Source organism: Misgurnus anguillicaudatus, unplaced genomic scaffold (assembly GCF_027580225.2).
Source record: "Misgurnus anguillicaudatus unplaced genomic scaffold, ASM2758022v2 HiC_scaffold_28, whole genome shotgun sequence".
Classification (NCBI taxonomy): domain Eukaryota; kingdom Metazoa; phylum Chordata; class Actinopteri; order Cypriniformes; family Cobitidae; genus Misgurnus; species Misgurnus anguillicaudatus.
The window spans coordinates 5,416,784-5,442,845 of record NW_027395278.1 but is presented as its reverse complement, the minus strand read 5'-3'; the positions used below and the strand labels follow the sequence as shown (position 1 = coordinate 5,442,845).

The following is a 26,062-nucleotide window of genomic DNA, read 5'->3' as shown; positions in this document are numbered from 1 at the left end:
TTGTGAGCAGTGAGGTCTGCCAGCTTTCGAAGCTAAAAAGCTGATTTGATACCGGCACCTGCCTCTCATTAAATACCTGTGCGGCGGGGCGGCGCAGGCAGATGCAATTATCTGCATGCCAAGTTCATTGGCGTTTTAAAGGTTTCTCGAAGTAGATAGGTCCCCGCGAAACAGGATATTATCACTGAGAAGACCTTGAAAGTGTTTCAAAAGTCAGCAGGTTTTCCAGATTAATTTAGGTTGATTGAATAATTTATGATTTTTTTAAACACGGTATTAATAAATAAAAAATTCGTAGCAGGGATTATAGTTTTATTTATTAAACGAAAACAAAACTGCCGTAATTATAATTGCAACCCAGCAAGATTTAGTTCCTTTTAGGTTTACTGTAAGTAATCAGACAAACTAAAGACTCCCTCTAATTCTGTCAATCATCAAACCTAGCTCCCCGAGCAGTCGCATGCCTGAGCAATCAGAAGAGAGACAGGCCCCCTCACCGCCGTCCATCATTAACACACAGTTATAAAGTAACCTGTAGGGACAGTCGCCATGGAAACTTTCCTCATTACGCCAAAACCGAGAAATATAAAGAGAGAGAGGGGCATGCACCTGCCATTTCACAACACAACTTTGCTAGAGTTTCATTTTGTACAGTTAAACAGAAGGGAAATGCTCTTTGATAAGAGGAACAACTTACAACCAGAACACTTTAACTGGATCAGATGCAAGTGGACATTTTTTTCTGGAGTATATTTCCACTTCAAAATTACAAGTTCGAACAAAGTTAAGTGAATTTACCCAGGATTACAAATGTATGATATTTATGTGGAACAAAGAGTTTACTTCCTGGAAAGAAGGTCAAGAGTCTAAGGTCGTTCCTTGAGAAGCACTGCCTTCTAATCAAAGGTACTTTAGGGAACATCCACACAAAAGATTTGATTTTCATTAAATTAGTCTCATTGTGTATTTGTTTTCTCCATCAGGTATTTTCATATATTACTTACTTAACTGGAGGCCTGGATCATGGGGAATAGCAACACCAGACCAAAGATTTGCCAAGTTGCACCGTCTCATGATCAAGCACTAGAAGATGAGCCCTCACTGCTTCCAACCTCAAAGTGGATGATCACTACTGTTCAAGGCACAGAGGCGCAAGAGAAAGGGATTCTGGGACAGAGGAAGTCCATCCATCTGCCTCCTCTGACAGGAAGACAGGAAGTACACCACAATGCCCATTTAGAGCCAGGTCAGATCATTTATTGACTTCAAGTATATCATAAATACAGCATTTGCTGCAAAATACAATGTTTAATCTTTATTCCTTCTGAAATTATCAAACATTTTCAACACAAAAACTTGTGAAACTTACACAAAAGTTCTTCAGAAATTACAGTATTACTGGGTATTAGTGGCAACTAGCTGCCAGTAACTTACTGTAGATTTTAAATTTATGTTATTTACTGCCAACAGTTTGTTCAGAGTTAAATGAACAAGAAACATTTTCAGTCTTTATCTTCTACAGTAAGTTACTGGCAACCAGCTGCATAATTATAGCTATTTTTTATGCTTACTAGTACACAGACTGCCATACTGTAAAAATGCGGCATTTTTGTCAAATCAACATTTTGCTGCTTTAACTTAAACAATTAAGTAAAATAATTTCAACGTGTTTTTATATAGTTATGTCAATTATTCACAGGTCAAAACTTAAAATAGTTGTTTTAACTTCAAGCTGCATTTTTTTTACAGTGAAGTGCAAGTACACTGTAAAATATTTCTGTAGAAATTACAGTATTACTGGGTATTACTGGCAACTAGCTGCCAGTAACTTACTGTAGTTTTTACATTTATGTTATTTACTGGCAACAGTTTGTTCAAAGTTAAATGAACATGAAACATTTTCAGTCTTTATCTTCTATAGTAAGATACTGGCAACCAGCTGCATAATTACAGCAAATTTTTTACAGTGTACATATGTTAATTTAACTTTGAACAAACTGTTCAAACTGTTCAAACTGTTTTACATAAATGTAAAATCTACAGTAAGTTACTGGCAGCTGGTTGCCAATAATACCCAGTAATAAGTACCTATATGATTTAAAAAGTACACTGTAAAAAAATCTGTAGAAATTACAGTGTTTACTTGCAGCTGGTTGCCAGTAACTTACCGTAGATTTAAATTTATGTTATTTACTGGCAACATTTTGTTCAAAGTCAAATGAACATTAAACATTTACAAGTCTTTGTCTTTACAGAGTAAAACTAAAATAACAGTATCAAGCAAACATTCTGGGAAACAAAATCTGAAGCAAAAAACAGAAAAAGGTTGATGATTTCTGATTCCCAGAATGCTTTGCATGAGGCTGTTATTGTATAGTTTTATTCTGTAAAGATAAAGACTTGTTAATATTTAAAATGTATTTAACTTTGAACAAACTCTTGCCAGTAAATAACATAAATATTAAATCTACAGTAAGTTACCGGCAACCAGCTGCAAGCAACACTGTAATTTCTACAGAATTTTTTACAGTGTTTTAATGAATTTGCTTTTAAAGTGTAATTTTTTATGTTTACATAATTATGTTAAAGTTTAACTTAAATTAAATAGCAACATTTATTCAACAAGTGACGTTTGTTTGGAGAAGGACTCTCTTAGTTTAACCAATAAAGAGCTATTAATAAAGCATTTAAAACTTTTTAACTAGCTTTTTATGTAGTTTTACTAATTTATTTACTGACAGAAATGAAACACTTAAGCTTTAACCAGTGTTGGGGAAAGTTACTTTTTAAAGTAATGCATTACAATATTAAGTTACTACCCCCAAAAAGTAACAAATTGCGTTACTTACTTACTTTTCATGGAAAGTAATGCTTATGTTATTTTTAAGTTACTTTTGCGTTACTTTTTCTTACTTGGCTGAGGCCTTGATCTCTTTCAGACCTTGCTGGTGTTTTTTATGACTGAGAAGTTCTGCATTCAGAAATTGCAAACTGTTCCCGCTCAGGCGCTCACGCATAGAGTGCGTAATTCTACATTACCCTCAGTTTAATTCAGTACATTATTTTTTTAATCTAATAATTTAAACTGAAAGTAACGCACGTTACTTCTTAAAAAAAGTAACTCAAATATTTATGTGTACATTTATAAAGTAAGTTGTTACTTTACTCGTTACTTCAGAAAAGTAATATTATTACGTAATGCACGTTACTTGTAATGCGTTACCCCAACACTGAGTTTAACTATCAAACCTTTTTAAAAGATTTCTCAAAATATAATTGTTTTTAATTGGCTTTTGTTTTTATGTTATTTTATTTGTGTTTAAGTTGTGACATGTCACCCACAGGATCTCAGAGTGTCTGTGATAAAACTGGTGTCAGTATTATAAAGTCTCACCCACCACAACCAGCAAAGGTCTGAACATATACTTCATCTTAGAAAGTTGTTCATACGAATGAATGCATACAGTTGTGGTTTACATTTATAATCATGAAATTTAACTCACAGGGATGGCAACCAATGGCCTCTGCCATAGGGTTTGAAGTGAATCCTGTCAAACATACATGCATGGCAGAATCTGAGGTTTTTTACGTTTCTTTATTTTCTAGGATGAAATGACAAATTATTTCTAGCTATTTTAAAGAGGATAAATAAGGGTAGTTAATGCATTTTAATAAATATCATGCATTGTCTTTTTCAGGTCACGGAATGGAAAGATGGGCCTGTCCACCGCTATTCTACTCCCAACCAGAGAGGGCACTGTGGCACCAACAACACAGTACAGGTATAGAGCTCTTTAAAGTCAGACTCCCCAGTGCTTATAGAAAATGTGAAAAAGAACAACCCAGTAACTTAATTTTGGTAAGCCATTCTCTGCAAGCATTTGAAAAAATAGGTCATTGAAATTTGGCTCCCCTTGTGATGGCAGAAGGGGATAATACTGCCGCTTAATTTGCACTATTCAACCACCAGCACTGCCATTTAGTGCAGAGATCAGCTCATTTGCATTAAAAGGGACACACCCAAAAACAGCAGATATTTGCTCACACCTACAAAGTGGCAATTTTAACATGCTACAATAAATTATCTTTTTGAGCTAAAACTTCACATATGTACTCTGGGGACACCAAAGATTTATTTTACATTTTTAAAAAGTCTTGTGAAATGTCCCCTTTAACATTTACATTCGGCAGACACTTTCATCCTAAACAACTTACAATGAATTCAAGCTACATTTTATAGCTGAGCTACAGGAACACATTTTTTGTGTTGACATTTAAAATTCATTGATCTGAACACATTCAACAAAAATGTTTACTTCTAAATATTCACTTTTTATGAACAAATGTATTTACACCAATTTGCTCTGTTGTATCACCATTCTTTAATTTATCAAATTTGCCGTGAGATCATGTTGGTAAAACTATGTTTTTGTTTGCCATGAGAGTTATGTTGCTAAATTAATTACATTAAAATTAATTATTCATGTTTAGGTGTATACATTTAAAATTTGTACCAGCTTTGCTATTTTTTGTCACAATATTATCATAAAAACAAACAAAGTCATCTGTCCATCCTCTACCGTTAATATATTCCTATTGGGGTTACAGGGAATGCTGGAGTCTGTCTCAGCTCTCATCTCTAACAGAAACAGGAAAACACCCTTGACAGGTGGCACATAATGTGGTCAGTTATGGCCTAGTGGTTAGAAATTTGGGCTTGTAATGTGAAGAGTGCTGGTTTGATTCTCATAGCTGGCAGGAAGCTACTGAGGATATCATACTTGATATGGCAAGAATAGGCAGTATTAAAGTATATAAAGTATACAGTGGGGCAAAAAAGTATTTAGTCAGCTACCAATTGTTCAAGTTCTCACACTTAAAAAGATGAGAGAGGCCTGTAATTTTTGTCAAAGGTACACGTCAACTATGAGAGACAAAATGAGAAAAAAAAATCCAGAAAATCACATTGTCTGATTTTTTAAGAATTTATTTGTAAATTATGGTGAAAAATAAGTATTTGGTCAATAACAAAAGTTTATGTCAATACTTTGTTATACACCCTTTGTTGGCAATGACAGAGATCAAACGTTTTCTGTAAGTCTCCACAAGGTTTTTACATATTGTTGCTGGTAGTTTGCCCATTCCTCCATGCAGATCTCCTCTAGAGCAGTGATGTTTTAGGGCTGTCGCTGGGCAACTCAGATTTTCAACTCCCTCCAAAGATTTTCTATGGGGTTGAGATCTGGAGACTGGCTAGGCCACTCCAGGACCTTGAAATTATTCTTATGAAACCACTCCTTCTTTGCCCGGGCGGTATGTTTGGGATCACTGCCATACTGAAAGATCCAGCCACGTTTCATCTTCAATGCCCTTGCTGACGAAAGGAGGTTTTGAGTCAAAATCTCACGATACATGGCCCCATTCATTCTTTCCTTAACTCGGATCAGTTGTCCTGGTCCCTTTGCAGAAAAACAGACCCAAAGCATGAGGTTTCCACCCCCATGCTTCACAGTAGGTATGGTGTTCTTTGGATGCAACTCAGCATCTTTCTCCTCCAAACACAAGAAGTTGAGTTTCTACCTAAAAGTTATGTTTTGGTTTCATCTGACCATATGACATTCTCCCACTCTTCTTCTGGATCATCCAAATGCTCTCTAGCAAACTTCAGACGGGTCCGGACATGTACTGGCTTAAGCAGGTGGACACATCTGGCACTGCAGGAATTGAGTCCCTGGCTGCATAGTGTGTTACTGATGGTAGCCTTTGTTACTTTGGTCCCAGCTCTCTGCAGGTCATTCACTAGGTCCCCCCGTGTGGTTCTGGGATTTTTGCTCACCATTCTGGTGATAATTTTTACCCTACGGGATGAGATCTTGCGTGGAGCCCCAGATCGAGGGACATTATCAGTGTTCTTGTATGTCTTTCATTTTCTAATAATTGCTCTCACAGTTGATTTCTTCACACCAAGCTGCTTACCTATTGCAGATTCAGTCTTCCCAGCCTGGTGCAGGTCTACAATTTTGTTTCTGGTGTCCTTTGACAGCTCTTTGGTCTTGGCCATAGTTGAGTTTGCATTCTGACTGTTTTAGGTTGTGGACAGGTGTCTTTTATACTGCTAACAAGTTCAAACAGGTGCCATTAATACAGGTAACAAGTGGAGGACAGAGGATCCTCTTAAAGAAAAAGTTACAGGTCTGTGAGAGAAAGAAATCTTGCTTTTTTGTTATTGACCAAATACTTATTTTCCACCATAAATTGCAAATAAATTCTTAAAAAATCAGACAAAGTGATTTTCTGGATTTTTTTCCTCATTTTGTCTCTAGTTGAAGTGTACCTATGATGAAAATTACAGGCCTCTCTCATCTTTTTAAGTGGGAGAACTTGCACAATTGGTGGTTGACTAAATACTTTTTTGCCCCACTGTATATCCAGAAAGAGGGATGGTGACAACACACTGTAAAAAATTAGCTGTAATTATGCAGCTGGTTGCCAGTAGAAGATAAATACTGAAAATGTTTCATGTTCATTTAACTTTAAACAAACTGTTATAAAATCTACAGTAAGTTACTGGCAGCTAGTTGTAATTTCAACTGTAATTTCTACAGAAACGTTTTACAGTGCACAGAGATGAGAGTTTGTTATGACGTTTAAAAACTAAAAGATGTAGATAAAGTATGAGAAGACTGACAGCTGGTGATCATTGAGCCTTGACCTGTGGTCCCACTGGATCTGATTACAGTGTTGGTGGAGTGGAAAGTAGATTGGGGTGCAGCAATGGTGCATCTATCTCTGGGATCCACCAGAAGGGTATAGGGAATAGGAAAAGATCCCTCTTCCACACTCTGGAAATCGTGTCGTCTTTACATACAAGATCATTTCACCATTCTAATCATCATATATTTAGATCATTTAAGCCTTATCTAAATAATAATGGTAATGTTTAGTTACTTATGTTTTTTTCACATTTCCTTTGCTTAACTCTGTGTTGTTTAAACCCATGGTTGGGTCAAATACAGATAAACTGTAATTAGGTTACTTTCAGGGCTTGATCGTGCCTTGCCGGGGCTTAAGTTTAAAAGTTGCTGGTACAATACAACTTGTTTAAAGTGCAACAGTGCAATTCACACTGATCCAACAACAACCAACTCCAACAAACACCAAAAAAGTCTCATTTACTTTAATCCAACAACTGCAAACAGGGGTTTCACACTGACCCAACTGACTCCAAAGATGCAAATAAAGAGTAAATATAATCAGCATTACAGTAACCACTGTAATTTTTTAATAACTCAGACTTGATTCTTAATGAGCCAATTTTCTAATGATTTCTAACATTTAGATTTTTGGGATGCAAATAACTTATTTCTGTCCTATTCAGCTATCAGACAGTTGTTCTTTATAGACAAAGTATTCATTTGACAGTTACTTTTTGTTTCATGTGATGCTCAACTATTGACATTTTCATGGATAAAGATCGAATATCACACATCTTACATTGTCTAAGTATCATTGGTGGCCTGTGACTTCTTTTTTTGAGGGCGCGCGTTTATGTAGCACGTCATGTGTGTGGTTCTTTTTTTCAAAATATGTGTTCTGCGCATTGAGAGATCCTGTGTGCATCACGTGTCATGTTGAAATAAGTACCTGCTGTAGACGCGTCTAAAGGGTTTATGATAAAAGATACGCTCGCGTTTGCCAGATCCTCGCATAATCTCATGCGTAATCAGAGTTTACTGTTAAGGGAGTGTTTTGCGTGTATTTTGTGAAAGTGAGCGTTTCTTTTATCATAAACGGTGTTGACGCATGTGCAGCAGGCACTTATTTTGACAAAACATGTGATGCACACGGTTCCCTTTCAGTCGGTCACTACGACGTCACGTCGTGACCGACGAATTGGGAACTTGCTTAGAGAGACCAATCTGCTTCGAATACTACTAAAACGCCAATGAACTTGGCATTGAGATATTTGCATAATGCTGGCGCCCCGCCAGGGACGTATATACAGGGAGTGCAGAATTATTAGGCAAGTTGTATTTTTGAGGATTACTTTTGTTATTGTACAACTACACTCTTAAAAAAAATGGTTCTATATCAAACCAGAAATGGTTCTATCACCCGCTTCATATATGGAACCCCCAAATGGTTCAATATAGAACCACTTTACTGGGTTCATTAAAAAGAACCCCAAATGGTTCTTTGAATCAAAGTTAGATGGTTCTATTTAGAACCATTAAAGGTTCTTTATTATTATTATTATGAGTAATTTATTATTGATAAGAAATTATAACCAATCCAGAAAATTATAAAAGTTTATTATTTATAAATTTTATTATACAGAAATATAAATCTATAAAAATTACTTAAAATCACATCTCTTTATTCTGTATTAGACAGCAAAACTTTAGTTTACATTTAAAATGTCTCATTACATTCAACCATTTAGTTATTTAATTATTTCCATTAAGCATTTTCACTTTTTAATAAACATACATACGTTTATACATAAATAAATAAATTGCATCTCTGTATTAAACACTCCAAAAAAACTCTTAATTACACTATACATTAAAAATTTTGTTCAAGTTATTTCCCTTACGCATAGATACTGTACAGTATATGCAGTACTAATTTTTAGTAACTTACATGTGTCTGAAATGATGAAAAGAAATCACGGTAACACTTTACAATAAGGTTCATTAGTTAACATTAGTTAGCTACATTAGTTAACATGAACTAATAATGAACTGCACTTATACAGCCTTTATTAATCTTTGTTAATGTTAATTTCAACAATTACTTTATTAAAATCTTGTTAACATTAGTTAATGCACTCTGAACTAACATGAACAAGCAATTAAAGCTTAAATTTGAATTAACTAACATTAACAAAGATGAATAAATACTGTAACAAATGTATTGCTCATGGTTTGTTCAAGTTAGTTAATACATTAACTAATGTTAACTAATGAACCTTATTGTAAAGTGTTACCGAAATCACAATGCATTTAAAGACAATTCATGAACAATCTATTAAATAGAATGACAATTTACACAAGTTGATTGTACATTTGTTTTGTACAGGTATTAAAACTTAAGCATATATTTTATAAATTAAAGTCACTTTGTGCTTTATGGCAAAAGGGTATTGAACATTGAGGAGAAAAAAAACGCAAACAGTTGTCACAGAGTGACTATGCGGGGCGGAACCAAAAGGAGAGTGAAGAGGTTCCGCCCGGACCAGTTTGTACAGACACCGGCACTTCCGGGTTCCCCGGGAATCCCCGCACTCGCTGAAACAAGGCACAGCTGTGTGAGTGACGTGGCGAGCGATGGTTGGGGATATAAAGAGAGAAGGTAGAAGTTACTGGAAGTAAACTTCCGCCTTGGGCAGCACAACGAAGACCAGCCTCCGAAGAGTCCGCAGGCTCTGCTGATCCGGCGACCGCTAGGTAGCGGGCGGAAAGAGTGCGGGGCTGGTCCGGGCGAAAGGACGGCGTGGTTGTGTATAGGAAGTTAATTGTCAGAGTGAAGTTTGATCGCGTTGGATATACGCTGCAGATGCCGGCTGGGTTGTTAGTCGTTCGGGTGCTGAAATACGTAGTTCTGCTACGGCTGGGAGCTGTGGAGGGAGAAGAAACACTGTTCAACAGTCAAGTAAGAACCTCTTGAAACGGAAATACACAAAGCTTTCTTGAAGATGTGTGCTGTGTCCTTGTCATCCGTACTCACCTTAGGAGGGTCTTGGACCTTTGTGGATGCGATCAGGGGCCGCCGCGACGGTGTGTGCCCAACCCAGCCAGATACGCTCTGTAGCGGTGTTCGAGGTGGAGTCACGTGGAAATCCTTCGTCCCTGGCCCCTTAATACTCCCCCTGAGGGCGAGAAGCGAGATTTTTAGATTCCCTTTCCCATTCCCCACTTTAGTTTTAGATAATTTAAATAAAGTTTCTATTTTTATATTTTACTTATCTCTGGTTTGTCTGGTCATTGGGGTGCTTTGGGACCTCCTCAAGGTGGAACTAGGAGGAGCGTGATCCGCGACAGGGGCGGTCCGCTTCTCCGACCTGTGACACAGTCATTCCACAGCCTGTGATGTCAATGTCTTCCACATATTAAGTTCACATTGTCCATTATACAGTTGATACTTTCAGATTTGAGATGATCAGGAGAGCCGTTGAACACTATGGTTGGTGTGGGACCTTTGGGTTCCTGTAAAACAAACATTTCACCTTTTAAGTGCTTTTTACCAATTAACAGAAGCCATCAAATAGACTTAAAATTATCCCATAATAACACAAATAAAGTATGACAACTAGGCAAGCGACACTCACGAACCAACAAGACTCATAATAATTGATATGGAACTGTATGCTATTTAAGGGAAAACAGAGTAATATTTTTATATTTGCATTGAATGCTACTTTAAATAAAGTGCCTCAAATGCTAACTAAATTACAGAAGACTTACACTATTTACACAGTAAAGGAAGCTGGGATTTTCTTGAAATAATGCTTGCAATAACAGAAGTGCAGCATTCCTCACCAGACCTACAAAGATACAAATTATTGTACATTAGGTACAGATATCAATTACAGGGACGTTTTACTCAAAAAAGAAAACTCATTCACTCACTCGTTATTTCAAACGTTCACAGCTTTCTTTCTTCAGCAGAACACTAACACAAAAAAAGATTTTGAAGAATGTCTGTAACCGAACAACTCAATTTAATGGACACAAAACCAATGCAGGTCAATGGGCACCATTGTTGTTCGATTACCATACTTTTTCAAAATATCTTCTGTTGTGTTCTGCTGAAGAAAGTGACGATAATTTTAATTTGTGGGTAAACTTTAACTCTTTCTCAGCCAGCGTCTCTTAATTAACAAGTTTACTCTTCAATAGCAAGGAAAAAGTTTATACTAACATTATTTTCATATTTTCACTTATAAAATTTATAGGTGCTAGAACCTTTACATTGACAATGCAAATAAGGCTACTTTACACTGGACAAAGAACAAGCACCTTCTGTGGTTTCCTCTCCAATGAGATTGGCGTAGAGATGTTTTTTACTTCCTTCTTTTGCACTCCTGATGATGTTTGGCGCCATTTTATTTAGAGATGTTTCCATGTTCTTCACCAAGTCTGTTCCAAACCTCATTGTCATTCCATGCAGCATCTTAAAACACAAAATCTTTATATATCCACTTTCAGACAAACAAGTTCCTTAAAGTCTACATTAACTTGAGGTTGCAATTGATGTATTTTTCAAAACACAATGTTCAATAAAAAAATTTGTGTGAAATATACAGAATTTAAATTAAGTCCTCAAACACTTTACAGTCTTTAATGCTAAATTCTAAATGAAATACATACAGTAAGAATTATCATTAAAGCTACAAAACACAGATTTCTTTTATTTTGCTCTTTGATGAACATTAGTGACAGTCAGGTTTACGAGGTCTTTTAAGCACCTTACCTTTTTGCATCAATGGGGTTTATATTTAAAAGCCAGTGACGTGTCTGACCATTTATTAACCATGGTTATCTGTGAGGGAGAGGAAAAAGCATATAAATTACACTTCACAAACCAAATACACATAAAAACCTGAACACGTTTGGTTTTTAAAACATTTGAATGTTAAATGTAAGTGTCTTAACAGCTACCATCACATTAATTATTTGTGGGCATCACAGAAAACATGCCATCTAGACGTGTTGCGGATACGAACGCTGCACTGCAATCGTGCATTAATACAGACCGGCGGAATGTTCTTAACTGTGGCCAGCAGTTTCCACTTTCCTTCGGAGTTTAGCTCCAACCCTGATAAAACACTCGTGAACAAGCGAAAAATACTCATGGAATATGTGTAAAACTGCGACAAACATTTACATACTGTATAATTTCCCTTACACCGTCTTTCACCTGGTTCCTTTGACCACGCGCTTCACTGAAATTACTGTCTCGAATTTCGTCTCCTTACAACACAGCTGTCTTATTGTGCTTGGCAATTTAATTTAAAATGACAAAGAAATAAAGCAGGACTGTAACGTAATTCATTAAAACCCGGAACAAAATGTATTTAACAGACCTTTTATAACTGACGGTTGACGAAGCCCGCCAGTGCTTCAACGTTACCAGCAGTATTTTTTAACTGAGGTAAATATTATAAATGTAGCTTCTAGGATCATTATTTAGCACAACGCCTACTCTTACAAAATAAATATTAACTAATTATACTAAATGTTTCAGTAATATTGTTTCAAAAATGTAAAGTTTACTTACCTCATGGACAGGGTACAAACAAGCAGAAATGCCGGTCCGGAGTCCGAACTCCTCACCTCAGTTTGAAAAAAAACTGTCACGTCACGAGGCTCATCTTCTGGTGCAACGCAAATATTCACCTTATTCCGCCACGCCCCTTTTTAATTCTTCGCTCTTCCGCATTTTGTCAACCGACTTCCGCTGCTAATATGGCACAGTGCATTCGGTGGTTAGTTTGGGGGTTAGAAGATTGTTTGTAGTTCACTATAACTTTAGCCAAATGACAAATATCGCTACTGCTGTTAATGTTTTAAATTAGGAGCACGGAGAAAACTTCATAAGACGCTCGGATAGTCTTATATCGTCCCATCAATCGTCTCGTGGTTAGACGATATGAAGCCGCCGCGGCAAGTAACCTATGGGACATATTACCTCGTCCTGTCAGGAGTTGATGGATCAGCATTGGAAATTATTAAAGTACTTATGCCTACCAATATTTACACAGTGATTTCGTCTTTTTTAAAGCAAATGTGCACCTTAGCCAGTCCAATAACTATTTCGTTTTTATGTGGTACCATGATAGAATTCATTTGCAAACTTGCCAACACTTATTCCTTCAAATCAGGAGACTTAAATCCTTTTAAGTGGAATCTACAAAGCTCACATATGGTTTAAGAAATTCCTTACAGATAATATCTGATCACACTGTAAAGGCTTATATAACTGCATGGCAGGTTACACCTGATCACATAGTAAATGTTTAATATAACTGCACAACATCTGATCACATTGTAAAGGTTTAATATAAATGCACAACATCTGATCACATTGTAAAGGTTTAATATAAATGCACAACATCTGATCACACTGTGAATGTTTAATATAACTGCACAACATCTGATCACATTGTAAAGGTTTAATATAAATACACAACATCTGATCACACTGTAAATGTTTAATATAAATGCACAACATCTGATCACACTGTAAATGTTTAATATAAATGCACAACATCTGATCACACTGTAAATGTTTAATATCACTGCATGACATCTGATCACATATGAAGGTTTAATGTAACTTTACAAAGGGTAAAGCAAGACCACCCTGCAATAAATTAAGACACAGCTTTATCGGAGTCATCAGGAGCTTATCCCAAGTGTTTATCTGGAAGCTGTTGGTGTATGTACTGGTAAAGTGCTTGGCGACTGTGTAATGGATGCAACATCAACCCTGTGTAAAGCTGACACAAAGATGGTTGTTTCTCAGCAGAGATATGTACATTTGTGCCAGCTCAACACATAGGAGCAGTTTCTCGGACAGGGTTTACAGGACTAGGATTTAATTATATTAGGACATTTTAGTTTTTACAAACAAACCTTACAAAAAACAAGACTGGTGTGCATCTTGTGACAAAACAATGGCACTCATATATGTTGAGGTATGTCAGTAAAAGGTGTTTTTAAATTATTGTAGCTCAAATATGCATTTTAGCCTGGGACCAGCATAAGCCCTGTCAGGGAAACTGCACCATTGTTTTCCCATATCAGATGTAGGTTGCTTCAGGTTGAGTTGTGATTTTAAAGTGTAGTTGTGGTCAGAGACGGATGGATCCTCCCATTGTGTTTCTGCATCACAGTTTAGGAACATGTTGATTGTATCATCCTCACAGTTGTCCACTGCTTCACTACACATCAATGCATCTGTGAAAACAATATAACCATAAACATTTTTATGTTAGCATTTAAAAGAAACTTGCATCATGAGAATTAATATATAAATGGCACCCATACTTAAACAGAACAGTGTGTAAGAGAGAGATGCATTAAACAGAGACAGTAACATTATACACACAACCTTTAACTTCAGTGTTAAACAATACGTTGTTTAATAGGTCATTATCAATATCTGAATGAGAAATGAACTGACATTCTAGCATCTGAAATCTCAGTAACTTGTAGGAATCACGTGGGCTACTGTAAGAATGCAATGTACTATAATATCTCGTTGTACTATCGTAAATATAAAAATATAGGTGGACAATTAAAACCATTCAAATAGTTGCATTTTATAAACTAACGTTACTGATCTTAAGTGTATTTGTAGAACGGACTTCACAAATCTTTAGGCGAACGAGCACAAAGTTAGCTACGATAGCTTACCTGAAACTGGCCACCTTTTCAACACCCGGCGTGGTTTAAAGTTTCCGGAACATCGTAGTCGAACCAATACTTGGGATAAGGGTGTTCCTCAGTTTGCTTAAAATTGGTAAGAAAGAAACATAAAGGCGCTCGAGTGAGCTTTTTAAGCTTAACGCGTCGCCTTCAGTCACTGCCTCAGCTGCTCATCGTCTATGCGGCCGGAAGAACGTTGACAAAATGAGCGAAATGGCGCCGCCCTTGTTGTCGTGAAAAATAAGGTGAATACGCCACCAGAGGGCACTTTTGCGATTATTTGTTTTTAATGCCCCTTCAGGTTAAATTAAACAAACATTGACAATATAGAATGTACAAAATAAAGAAAACACCTGATAATTCACCAAAAACGCAAACTGCACTGTAAGTTTCATGCTAATGTACAAACTTGCATAAAAAAGCTCACAGGAAATAAATCATACACTAAATATTAATAGCCTATTTGTTGACTCTCTCTTTTTTTGACCACAGCCTATTGACACAAAAAGGTTTGTGAATGAGTTGTGTAGGTTTGTAAATGAGTTGTGTAGGTCTGCAATTATTGTGTAATCTTTACACTTCAGTCAGAAAACGTGAATTATAGAACCATTTTAATAAAAATGGTTCTTTGCCTTCCAAGGGTTCTATATGGAACCCTTTTTTTGGTAAAAGGTTCTATTGGCCAAGTATAGAACCCAACGGTTCTATATAGAACCTCAAGGAACCTTTTTTTTTTTAGAGTGTACAGTGCTCTTGGTCAATTCAAAATGTTAACAAACCTTCAAACCTGAACATTTAAGTAGTAAAAGTGAAATTTTGGCTTTCTTAAGAGAATATTTCTATGTACATCATTATTAGGCAACTATTAGTGTGCAGAATTATTAGGCAACTAAATGAAAAACAAAGATTTTACCATCTCACTTGTTTTTTTTCACCTGTTAAAGTGAGAATAATAAACAAACTCTACATTTACAAAAAAAAAAAAAACACAATAAAAAATACAAACATTTAAACACTCAGTGACCAATATAGCCACCCTTCTTTTCGATAACAGTCACAAGCCTTCCATTCACGGATTCAGTCAGTTTCTTGATCTGGTCTGAACCAACATTTTGTGCAGACGCAACCACAGCCTCCCAGACACTGTTCAGAGAGGTGTACGGTTTACCTTCACTGTAAATGTCCTGCTTAAGAAGGGATCAAAAGGTCTCAATAGGGTTTAAGTCAGGTGAAGAAGGGGGCCATGTCATTAGTTTTTCACCTTTAAGGCCTTTACTGGCCAGCCACTCAGTTGAGTACTTTGATGCATGTGCTAAAGCGTTGTCTTGCATAAAAAAGTCTTATTGAAAGATGCAGATTTTTTCCTGTACCACTGCTTGAAGAAAGTGTCTTCTAAAAATTGGCAGTAGGTCTGAGAGTTGTTTTTTATTTCCATTTTCAACCCAAAAAGGTCCAACAAGCTCATGTTTAATAATACCTGTCTGTGCCTGCCTGCCTGTAATGTAGAAGACACTTTCTTCAAGCAGTGGTACAGGAAAAAGTTTGCATCTTTCAAGAAGACTGATTATTTTGTAAGACAACGCTCCATCACATACATCACAAGTACTCCACTGCATGGCTGGCCAGTAAAGGCCTTAGAGATGAAAAACTAATGCCAAGGACCCCTTCTTCATCTGACTTAAACCCTATTAAGACCTTTTGATCCCTTTTTAAGCAGGACATTTACAGTGAAAGTAAACCGTACACCTCTCTGAACAGTGTCTGGGAAGCTGTGGTTGCGTCTGCACAAAATGTTGGTTCAGATCAGATCAAGAAACTGACTGAATCCGTGAATGGAAGGCTTGTGACTGTTATCGAAAAGAAGGGTGGCTATATTGGTCACTGAGTCTATATATTTTTTTATTTTTTATTGTTTTATTAATTATTTTTGTAACTGTAGAGTTTGTTTATTATTCTTACTTTAACAGGTGAAAAAAACCAAGTGAGATGGTAAAATCTTTGTTTTTCATTTAGTTGCCTAATAATTCTGCACACTAATAGTTGCCTAATAATGATGTACATAGAAATATTCTCTTAATAAAGCCAAAATTTCACTTTTACTACTTAAATGTTCAGGTTTGAGGGTTTGTTAACATTTTGAATTGACCAAGAGCACTGTAGTTGTACAATAACAAAAGTAATCCTCAAAAATACAACTTGCCTAATAATTCTGCACTCCCTGTAAGGAGCACGTGCAAATAGGGAAATCAGCTTTTTATCGCTTAGAAAGCCGGCAGTATCTGCTACTGAGAAGCTACTTTACTCTGTTGGGATCAATTGCTGAAGTTGGTTGGACTAGCAGTACCACAGCGGACGCTTCGCAGTATTCCACGGCTCTGCATCTTTTTTGTTTTGAGTTTAGTGTGTGTGTTGCCTTTCCCTGTGCGCATCATCAACTGAGCATCTGAGTGAATTTCCCTAAAAGAGTGATACGGAGAGCTTTGTGCCTTGTTAAAGGCAGCCACTCTCTCGTATATCCGGAGATCAGCGTCCTTTTCAGGATGGCTTTTCGTCCGTGCGATCTTGGGTGCGGAAAGTATATGGGTCCGAAGGACGGTCACGAGCGTTGTCTTTCGTGCTTGGGCATCGAGCACGCGGAGGCAGCGTTTGCTGGGGGTAAGTGTTCTCACTGCGAGAACATGTCCCTTGTGGATTTGCGGAGACGGTTGTCTTTCCTTCGGGAAAAACGCAACCCATGTCCAACGAGTTCCGAACGCCGCCACGGAGCGGCCGTGAGGCTCTCGAAGGATGATCTCCGCATCACTGTGCTAAGCCGGTCGGGGGATTCGTCGCAATGGCGTTGCTGCAGGTTCATCAAGCGAAGGCTTTGAGGGATCTGCACGAGGGAGGACACGACTCGCCTGTCCTTTCGGAGCTCCGGGCCGCTACGGATCTGGCTCTCCGCGCTACCAAGGTTACAGCGCAGGCGATTGGTCGTGCCATGTCCACGATGGTGGTCCAGGAACGCCACTTATGGCTATGTCTGGCGGACATGTCGGATGCGGAGAAGAACAAGTTCTTAGACGCTCCCGTGTCCCAGGCTGGTCTCTTCGGTGAGTCGGTGGAGTCTTTTGCCCAGCAGTTCTTCGCCGCCCAGAAGCAGACGGAGGCGTTCGCTCAGATCATGCCCCGGCGCAAGCGACCTGCATCTCGCCCTCCAGCGCCGGCTGCCCCGTCTGCTCCTCGCCGAGGGCGCCCTCCGGCGGCTGCCTCCGCACCCCCCCCCCCCCGCTAGAACATCTTCCAGGCCACGGAGGGGGAACAGCCGTCGGCAGCCCGCACCACCCGCCCCACCCGCTTCCCGTGGCAAACGGAAATCGAAGCAGCCCTGAGACGGGTGACCTGGATTTGGATGGGATCACTCAGCGGGAGACGGTGATGGCACCGCTCATTCCACCGGTAGTGGGCCGGGTGGAAAATTTTTAGTTTCGTTTTGTTTCTGTTCCGCCGGCTTCTCAGCCGGCACCCACAAAACCACAAAAAGAGTGCATTCCTATTCCTTCTCCAGGTCTCCAGAGGATCGAGAGAGATGTGAGCGGGCAGTCAGATGCTCTTCCTCCCTCTCCTCTATCGCCAGCGGGTATTCTAAGGAGTTCGAGCTCTCCACTACGGAGACGGGACCACCAGCAACCCCTTCGGAGTCTGCGTCCTCCGCTGAGGAGACCAGACGACCTTCTCCCTCAGCGGGCTCAGGTCAGTGTCACACACACACATACTGTAGATGCTTATGCTGTCACAGCAGACGCACCGGCAGTCCCACCTGTCTCGCTTCGCTGCCCCACCGCGGGTACACCGGTAGTGCCGTTAATTCCTCTCGTGCGGTCTCTGGGGGCTTGGCTTCAGCTTCCCGTCTCGTTGGGTTTTACGCACGATCCCCCTCGGTTACGAAATTCAATTCAACCGGCACACACCCAAATTCTCAGGCGTACGTTTCACCACGGTGAAAGCGTCCGATGCACATGTACTGCGTGCAGAGGTCGAAGTCCTATTGGCGAAGGACGGGATCGAGCCGGTCCCTCTTACCGAGATGAGATCGGGTTTTTACAGCCCGTATTTCATAGTACCCAAGAAAAGCGGCGGGTTACGACCAATTTTGGATTTGCGCGTCCTGAACAAATCTCTTCAGAAGAGGTCTTTCAGGATGATTAACACCGAAGCAAATATTCAGTTCAATACGCCCCCAAGATTGGTTTGCAGCAATAGACCTGAAAGACACGTACTTTCACGTGTCCATTCTCCCTCGTCACAGACCGTTTCTCCGGTTTGCGTTCGAAGGTCGGGCATATCAGTACAAAGTTTTACCGTTCGGGCTGTCTCTCTCTCCCCATGTGTTCACAAAAGTAGTGGAGGCGGCGTTAAAGCCCCTCAGAGAGAGCGGTGTTCGCATATTGGCTTACCTCGACGATTGGCTTATAGTAGCGCATTCTCGGCGGACGCTGTGCGAGCACAGAGATCTAACGCTTCGGCATCTTGCCCGTTTGGGTCTTCGGGTCAACTGGAAAAAAGAGCAAACTCTGCCCCACGCAGAGGATCTCTTTTCTCGGTATGGAACTGGACTCGATTGATTTATCGGCGCGTTTGACAGAAGAGCACGTCCAGTCAATTCTGACTTGCCTCGGTTCATTCGGAGGGAAGAATGCGGTCCCGCTGAAACAATTTCAGAAACTCCTGGGGCGTATGGCGGCAGCAGCGGCTGTGACACCGCTTGGACTGCTCCATATGAGGCCGCTTCAGCGTTGGCTTCACGATCGAGTCCCGAGGAGAGCGTGGCGCGCTGGCATCCATCGTGTAACCATTACACCTGCGTGTCGCCTAACATTCCCCCCGTGGTCAGACCCCGCGTTTCTCAGGACCGGCGTGTCCATGAGACAGGTCTCCCGGCATGCTGTTGTCCATACAGATGCCTCCGACACGGGCTGGGGAGCCACGTACGACGAGCTCACGGCTTCGGGGGTGTGGACAGCACCCCAGTTGCATTGGCATATCAATTGCCGCGAGTTATGGGCAGTATATCTGGGACTCGTACACTTCGCTACGAAGCTGCGAGGGAAGGATGTACTAATAATCCGCTCAGACAACACTGCGACTGTAGCGTATATCAACCGTCAAGGCGGTTTGCGCTCCTGTCACCTGTCACATCTCGCTCGTCTTCTCCTCCTTTGGAATCAGAAGCATCTGAGGTCCCTTCGTGCCATGTACATCCCGGGCTCGCTCAACACAGCGGCAGACGCGCTTTCCTGAGCTGCGCGCCCCGGCGAATGGCGACTCCACCCCCAGACGGTCCAGCTGATTTGGAGGAAGTTCGGTTGTGCGCAGATAGACCTATTTGCGTCGCCGGACGATACCCACTGTCGCCTATTTTATTCACTAACCGAGGGCAGCCTCGGCGTGGATGCATTGGCACACAGCTGGCCGCGGGGCATGCGCAAATACGCGTTCCCCCCAGTGAGCCTAATAGCACAGACCCTGTGCAAAGTCAGGCAGGACGAGGAGAGCCTTTTAATGATCGCCCCATATTGGACGACCAGGAATTGGTTTCCGGAACTAATGCTCCTCGCGACAGCCCCTCCCTGGCGGATTCCCCTGAGGAAGGACCTTCTTTCTCAAGGAGGGGGCACATTATGGCACCCGCGCCCCGACCTGTGGAATCTCCACGTTTGGTTGTTGAGCGCGCACCAGGTTTAAGTGATTTACCCCAGGCGGTATCTAACACAATCGACGCGGCACGAGCTCCGTCTACGAGACGGGCTTACGCGTTTAAATGGAACCTTTTCGTCACTTGGTGCTCTTCGCAACGCGAGGACCCCAGAGAATGCCCTATTAACATCGTGCTTTTATATCTTCAACACAGGTTAGACGGTAGGCTGTCACCCTCCACTATTAAAGTTGATATCGCTGCTGTATCTGCTCATCACTCACTTATTAACCGCAGATCAGTTGGCCAGCATGATTTGGTTATTAGATTCCTGAGAGGCGCTCGTAGGCTAAACCCCTCGCGCCCTCCTTCTATTCCTCCCTGGGACTTGTCCATGGTGCTGAAAGCACTCCTAGTACCGCCATTCGAGCCTTTGCAGTCTGCGAGTCTGAAGCTTTTATCAATGATAGCTCTGACCCTGCTAGCATTGGCCTCAGTGAAAAGAGTAGGGGATTTACATGCATTCTCTGTTGACGATTCGTGCCTTCAGTTTGGTCCTGCTGTCTCGAGCGTGACATTGAGACCCAGACCAGGCTACGTGCTCAGGAGATCAGGTGGTGAGCTTGCAAGCGCTGCCCTTGGAGGACGCAGACCCAACCATGGCTTTGTTGTGCCCCGTACGTGCACTGCGATTCTACGTGGACCGCACGCAAAGCCTCAGGACCTAAGACCAGCTCTTTGTTTGTTATGGTGGCCAGCAGAAAGGGAAAGCTGTCACTAAGCAGAGGATGTCTCATTGGATAGTTGATACTATCGCCCTGGCTTATAATCTTCAGGGTATTCCTTGCCCCTTTAATTTGAGAGCGCACTCTACACAGAGTGTTGCCTCATCTTGGGCTCTCGCTCGTGGTTCCTCGCTAACAGACATCTGTAAAGCTGCTGGTTGGGCGACACCTAATACGTTCATTAGATTTTACAGTGTTCGTATCGACCCTGTATCCTCTCGTGTCCTTTCCTCTCCAGGGAGGGCACGGAGAGCAGACTCGCAGGTCGGCTTGCAGCCTCCGACTGAGGCTCCAAATTGAGTTTCAGTATGGAAGGCCATCAGAGTAAAAATGCGTAATGGTTTGAATTGCTCTTCCTCCACTGCCTTGGCAGCCTTTGTTGCGGAGCATTGGCTGTCAGCCTTTCACTAGCTGTATTCTTACGAACCTACGTGTTTGGCCAGGGCCCCACATTGTGTCCCATCGGGTTCCTTTGTGAGTATTTTTCCGTGGGGTTAATCCTACCAGCCCACGTTTCCCTTAGCAGAGCACTGCTTTGCTTACACAGCCACGGCTGTCCTTATTACTGTTTATTTAGTCCACCATTAGCCCCTAAGAGGGATGGTGGCTTCCGCAGCGTTCCTATCCCGCTCTGGTAGGGCGCTTCCCAGTCGCTGGCACTACTGTGGGGTTAAAGGAACATCTAGTGCCCGGCCTTTCTGCCTTATCCTATTTCTCCATTCCCTTAAGGGGATTTGGAGGGTTTTTTTGCAGACACTGGAAGAGGTCAGCCCCTAGTGGCGTTTTGGTAGGGATTCCCAATTCGTCGGTCACGACGTGACGTTGTAGTGACCGACTGAAAGGGAACGTCTCGGTTACGGATGTAATCCTCGTTCCCTGAAGGAGGGAACGGAGACGTCACGTCCCGTCGCCACAGGTGCTGCCACCTGCTGTTACGGCCGGTCACCTTTCCGGCTTTCTCAGCGTACAGAAGCTGATTTCCCTATTTGCACGTGCTCCTTATATACAGTACGTACGTGGCGGGGCGGCGCCAGCATTATGCAAATATCTCAATGCCAAGTTCATTGGCGTTTTAGTAGTATACGAAGCAGATTGGCCTCTCTAAGCAAGTTCCCAATTCGTCGGTCAAGACGTGACGTCTCCGTTCCCTCCTTCAGGGAACGAGGGTTACATCCGTAACCGAGACGTTTACATGACGCAACAAACACATATTTTGAAAACGCATTACAAACACGCATACCTGCATTTAAAGTAAACGATTCTACATAAATATAAAACAAGAGCTTGTACTTTAAAATGTTGTGTATATAGTTTAATGGCACATTTGATAGATGAACGCTTTATTTGTAATCACTCCATAAGGTTAACTATTGCTTATTGATCTGATATTGTCTCGTTGCGAGGTTGCTCATGTGCAGCCAACATAAACTATAAGGGAAACACCGCGGATGAAGCAAACATCTCCATCTTCTCATCTTGGCTTTCAACATACAAACAGCCACCTCTGTTCTTTCCACTATGTTTGTGGAATGACGATGCAATCCAACTCTTTAGAAAAAATTATCATACACAAGTCAAATTGCAGAATAAAGGTATTTTATCTAGACAAACAACTTTTGATAGCCTGTAGATTTCCCCAGTAGATAAATGAATAAGTGTTCCTTAGTCAGAGAGTCAAAAATGGAAAAAGAAAAAGAGAGTCATTCTCAACGATGATTGGCCGAGAAGACATAACATAAAAAGAGATGAAGTTGTAGCAGAAAGGGAAACAGCAACTGCCAAATGAATGCTGTTTTTATCCTAATCCTACCCTAAACCTAACCCTAAACCCAACATCTTGCGAGATTTAGGCCAAAGCTGTAGCCCTTCTAGCCAAAACCAAGAGATAGAAGGCATGTGTAATGCTATGTACACACCAAACGCGGGGCATCGCATTAAGCCTGATTAATAGTCATGCGTAAGCGCAACGCTGTAGGTTATCCGTAGCCACTGCGTAGCCTGACGTGCACCTCACAAAATTTTTAACACCACGTCAGTTCTATGCGGACCACAAACGCTGTGATTGGTCCACCAGAACCCCTCCCATCAACTAAATAAAACTGTGTCATAGGTATTTTCGTTTGCGATGGTGAAAACAAAGAGGAGCCAAGTTGGGGAGTGATTTAACTCAAACTGCAACAAAAGTCGCTGTTTATTTACTTCCGTCATTGCTGGTCTTCTCAAATCATACACAACAAGTTGCTGTTTCTTTTTCATTTGTGGGTTAACTTGCTAAGCTTCTTCTTCTTTGACGGTCACGCTGCTACTGTGGTAACATGCGTGGATACTGCCTACCAGCGGTCTGCGCGTTTTTGCACATCGACGCAAAAAAACGACGCAAAAGTATAAATGAAAACCGACGCAGAACCTACGCCGCTGCGGCTATGCCATAGGACTTACGCACAACTATAACGAGGCCTTTACTCGCTCTTGATTACTCGCGAGATTTAACTTCGTGTCATGCGAATTTTTCGCTCGAGTTGAATATTTTCGCAGCAAACACGCTGCCCATATCGCGTCATTCGCATAGCCCCACGTGAGGACGTGTCTTATCTCATCTTTGCATTGACTTTGTATGTAATCTACTCGCGCAAATCGCTGAACTCACATCTGGTGTGAACCCACAGTTACACGCATTTGCATTCTCCTCATAATTATGATGGTAATCGTAGGATCAACAGTTAAATCTATAAGTGAAGAGTTTCGTTGCAAAACGAGATAACCACCGTTTTTTAATTGTTCAGAAATCTCGTTTTTTAGGTTGAGCATTCCAATTAATTTCAATTCAACTGCAGTTGTTTTGTTTTGATTTAAACCTTCATAACTTAAAAATACAGCTAAGTAGCACCATAAAACAAAATAATAACATGATAACATAATAATAAACATGTTTTCACAAAAATGTTAAAAAATGGATTTATCTCGTTTTGCAACGAAACTCTTCAAGTATAGAAGCCTTATGATTGCAACGACATTTAAACAGATAAAAAGTATAGATTGAATTCACATAAAGTTGCTTGAATAGAAGCATCTGGCAAAAGCATTCATGCAAAATGTAGTTTGTTTCTCGATATCTAAATCTAACCTGAAAATAAGTTGACCTGATGTAATTACCTTATTTTAGCTATTATATGCAAGTGATACTAAAATTACATTTACACATCACACATAGCTATTCTTAGATGCATCATTCAAGCATTCTTGACCTTCACAGGGACACACGAAAGGTCTACTGCTGGCACAGACGATGCTCAGTCACCAAGCAACCAAGAAGCGGCATGCTCAGCAGAGGTGCTTCAGGGAGAAACGGGGGAGGCAGAAGAGGGTCTACACCTCTGAGGGTGAGTACCTCGAGTCACTTTATCAATAAATGAATGTTTTCTTCTCGAGTTGTGTATTTGTGCTCACTGAAGTGTCCTCAGATCATCAGATCGTTTTTTTTCTCCCTGCAAATGTGCCAGTGGAAGGAAATGACATGGAGGGAAGGCAGAGAGTCCGGCTTGTGTCCAGACCAACGCAAAGGAACATCTTCTGGGATGAGTCTGAGGGGCAGATTCTGGATGTAAGGGAATTGCTACAGCCAAGTCCACAACTGATAGACCCAAACTCAGGGGACTTAATAAAAGACAAACTGCAAACAGATCTTGGATTTGTGCCAGAGGTTGAAGACTGGAATTTTAGAGGTCCAGTGATGAAAAGCTATAGGAACTTCCAATGCTCAACACATCTAGACAGAGGTCTGACCGAAACTGGGCAAAGGTCTTGTGACTTACCTTGGCTTCAGGACTGGAGGGAATTGGATCAGAGACCTCATACATCTAAAAACACACAATCGCAGAGTAAAGTGTGTGCGTATGGACGTTACTCTGGGTTATCCATGAAAAGGTGTCAAGGGATGAGAGACGAACGGGAAATTAAAAATAGATCAAACTCTGAAAAGCACAGTTAAATGGGATGCATGCACAACATGAAAAGTACATTAAGGCTTAAGAGAACAGTTTTTGACCTTTTTGAAGTTGACCACTTGACTCTATTCATCAATGAATTGAAATGATTACAACTTGCTATGGTAAGGTAGGGGGTACGGTCCTAGTGTTTTTGAGTGAATACCATTCAGAATCATGGGCTTACTTGGAAAGCATTTTATCACACTGTGCACTCTCAGAAAAAGGTACAAAGCTGTCACTCACCTTTATATCTAAAGTGCATATTGGTACCTGAAAGGTACTGTTCATACTAAAGGTGTACATGTAAGACATTTTAAGGGTACTTTCCCAGTGTTCTCACTTTTTTCAAAATACTTCCCTGCTCTACTGCAAGTTTATTATAAAGGTCTTTGCTTTTATCAAATAATAGATCAAATTAAATGGTTAATTAAATGGACATGGATTACCTTGACCTGTAGTTATTATTGCAGAAAGCAATCTTCAAATCAGAGCGGACAGCTCAGGCACTGCACGGCTGCAGTCATCAAATCTGACTTAAAGAATACATGCATTGCATTTAAAGGGACACTCCTCTTTTTTGAAAATATGCTGATTTTCCAGCTCCTCTAGAGATTTTTATCATTTTGGAATCCATTCAGCTGATCTCTGGGTCTGGCGGTACCACTCTTAACACAATCCATAATATAATTGCATTAGGCGCAATGATATTACGCAGTGCCCGAAAATAGTCCCCTTGGTAAATTTCAATAGCAGGGGACTGTTTTTGGGCACTGCATGATGTCATTGTGCCTCCTGCAGCCATGTTACGGCAGCAAAGATTATTGATTATTATGCCAGAATGAGAGTATAGTTCCTAGCCATATCGGCCTATAAAATCATAAATTTTAATTTTCCTTCGGTCTTAGTACACGATGTAACTACAGAAGAGATGAGTTTTAAATAGGAAAAATATCTAAACTCTTTGGTTATTTTTATTGCGATGCTAATGGTCTAATCAGATTCAATGGATTGTGCTAAGCTATGCTAAACGTGGTAGCGCCAGACCCGAAGATCTGCCGAATAGATTCCAAAACAGTAAGAATCAAACGTTTAACTCTAGGGGAACTGGAAAATAGGTATATTTAAAAAAAAAGTGGTGTGTCCCTTTAAGTTGGTTATTACACGCTATTAAAAAATAAGGTG

The 26,062-nt window shown here is 40.6% G+C and overlaps 1 protein-coding gene and 2 long non-coding RNA genes across 3 annotated transcripts; 1 reads left to right on the top strand and 2 right to left on the bottom strand.

Annotated features, from left to right (window-relative positions):
- The first annotated feature begins 772 nt into the window (after positions 1–772).
- LOC129418282 (uncharacterized) lies at positions 773–25,500 on the top strand. The gene is made up of 6 exons (XM_073864861.1): positions 773–1,246; positions 3,345–3,412; positions 3,506–3,580; positions 3,699–3,782; positions 24,148–24,274; positions 24,395–25,500. Exons 1-6 carry the CDS (start codon positions 1,024–1,026, stop codon positions 24,880–24,882), a joined length of 1,065 nt encoding a protein of 354 aa, XP_073720962.1. The 5' UTR covers positions 773–1,023; the 3' UTR covers positions 24,883–25,500.
- LOC141362551 (uncharacterized) lies at positions 8,361–12,400 on the bottom strand. Its single transcript, XR_012368292.1, has 6 exons — positions 12,283–12,400; positions 11,476–11,544; positions 11,022–11,175; positions 10,467–10,546; positions 9,730–10,208; positions 8,361–9,619 (listed from the first exon to the last, which is right to left on the bottom strand). It is a non-coding gene; the product is annotated as an uncharacterized lncRNA (long non-coding RNA).
- On the bottom strand, positions 13,085–14,673 carry LOC141362552 (uncharacterized). Its single transcript, XR_012368293.1, has 2 exons — positions 14,424–14,673; positions 13,085–13,964 (listed from the first exon to the last, which is right to left on the bottom strand). It is a non-coding gene; the product is annotated as an uncharacterized lncRNA (long non-coding RNA).
- Positions 25,501–26,062: the final 562 nt, after the last annotated feature.

Excerpts from the sequence above, each read along its gene's own strand:
- LOC129418282 (XM_073864861.1), top strand. The coding sequence starts at position 1,024 with ATGGGGAATAGCAACACCAGACCAAAGATTTGCCAAGTTGCACCGTCT. Across the intron at positions 3,413-3,505 it reads ACCCACCACAACCAGCAAAG|GGATGGCAACCAATGGCCTC; the intron begins GTCTGAACATAT and ends TTTAACTCACAG. Across the intron at positions 3,581-3,698 it reads CATGCATGGCAGAATCTGAG|GTCACGGAATGGAAAGATGG; the intron begins GTTTTTTACGTT and ends TGTCTTTTTCAG.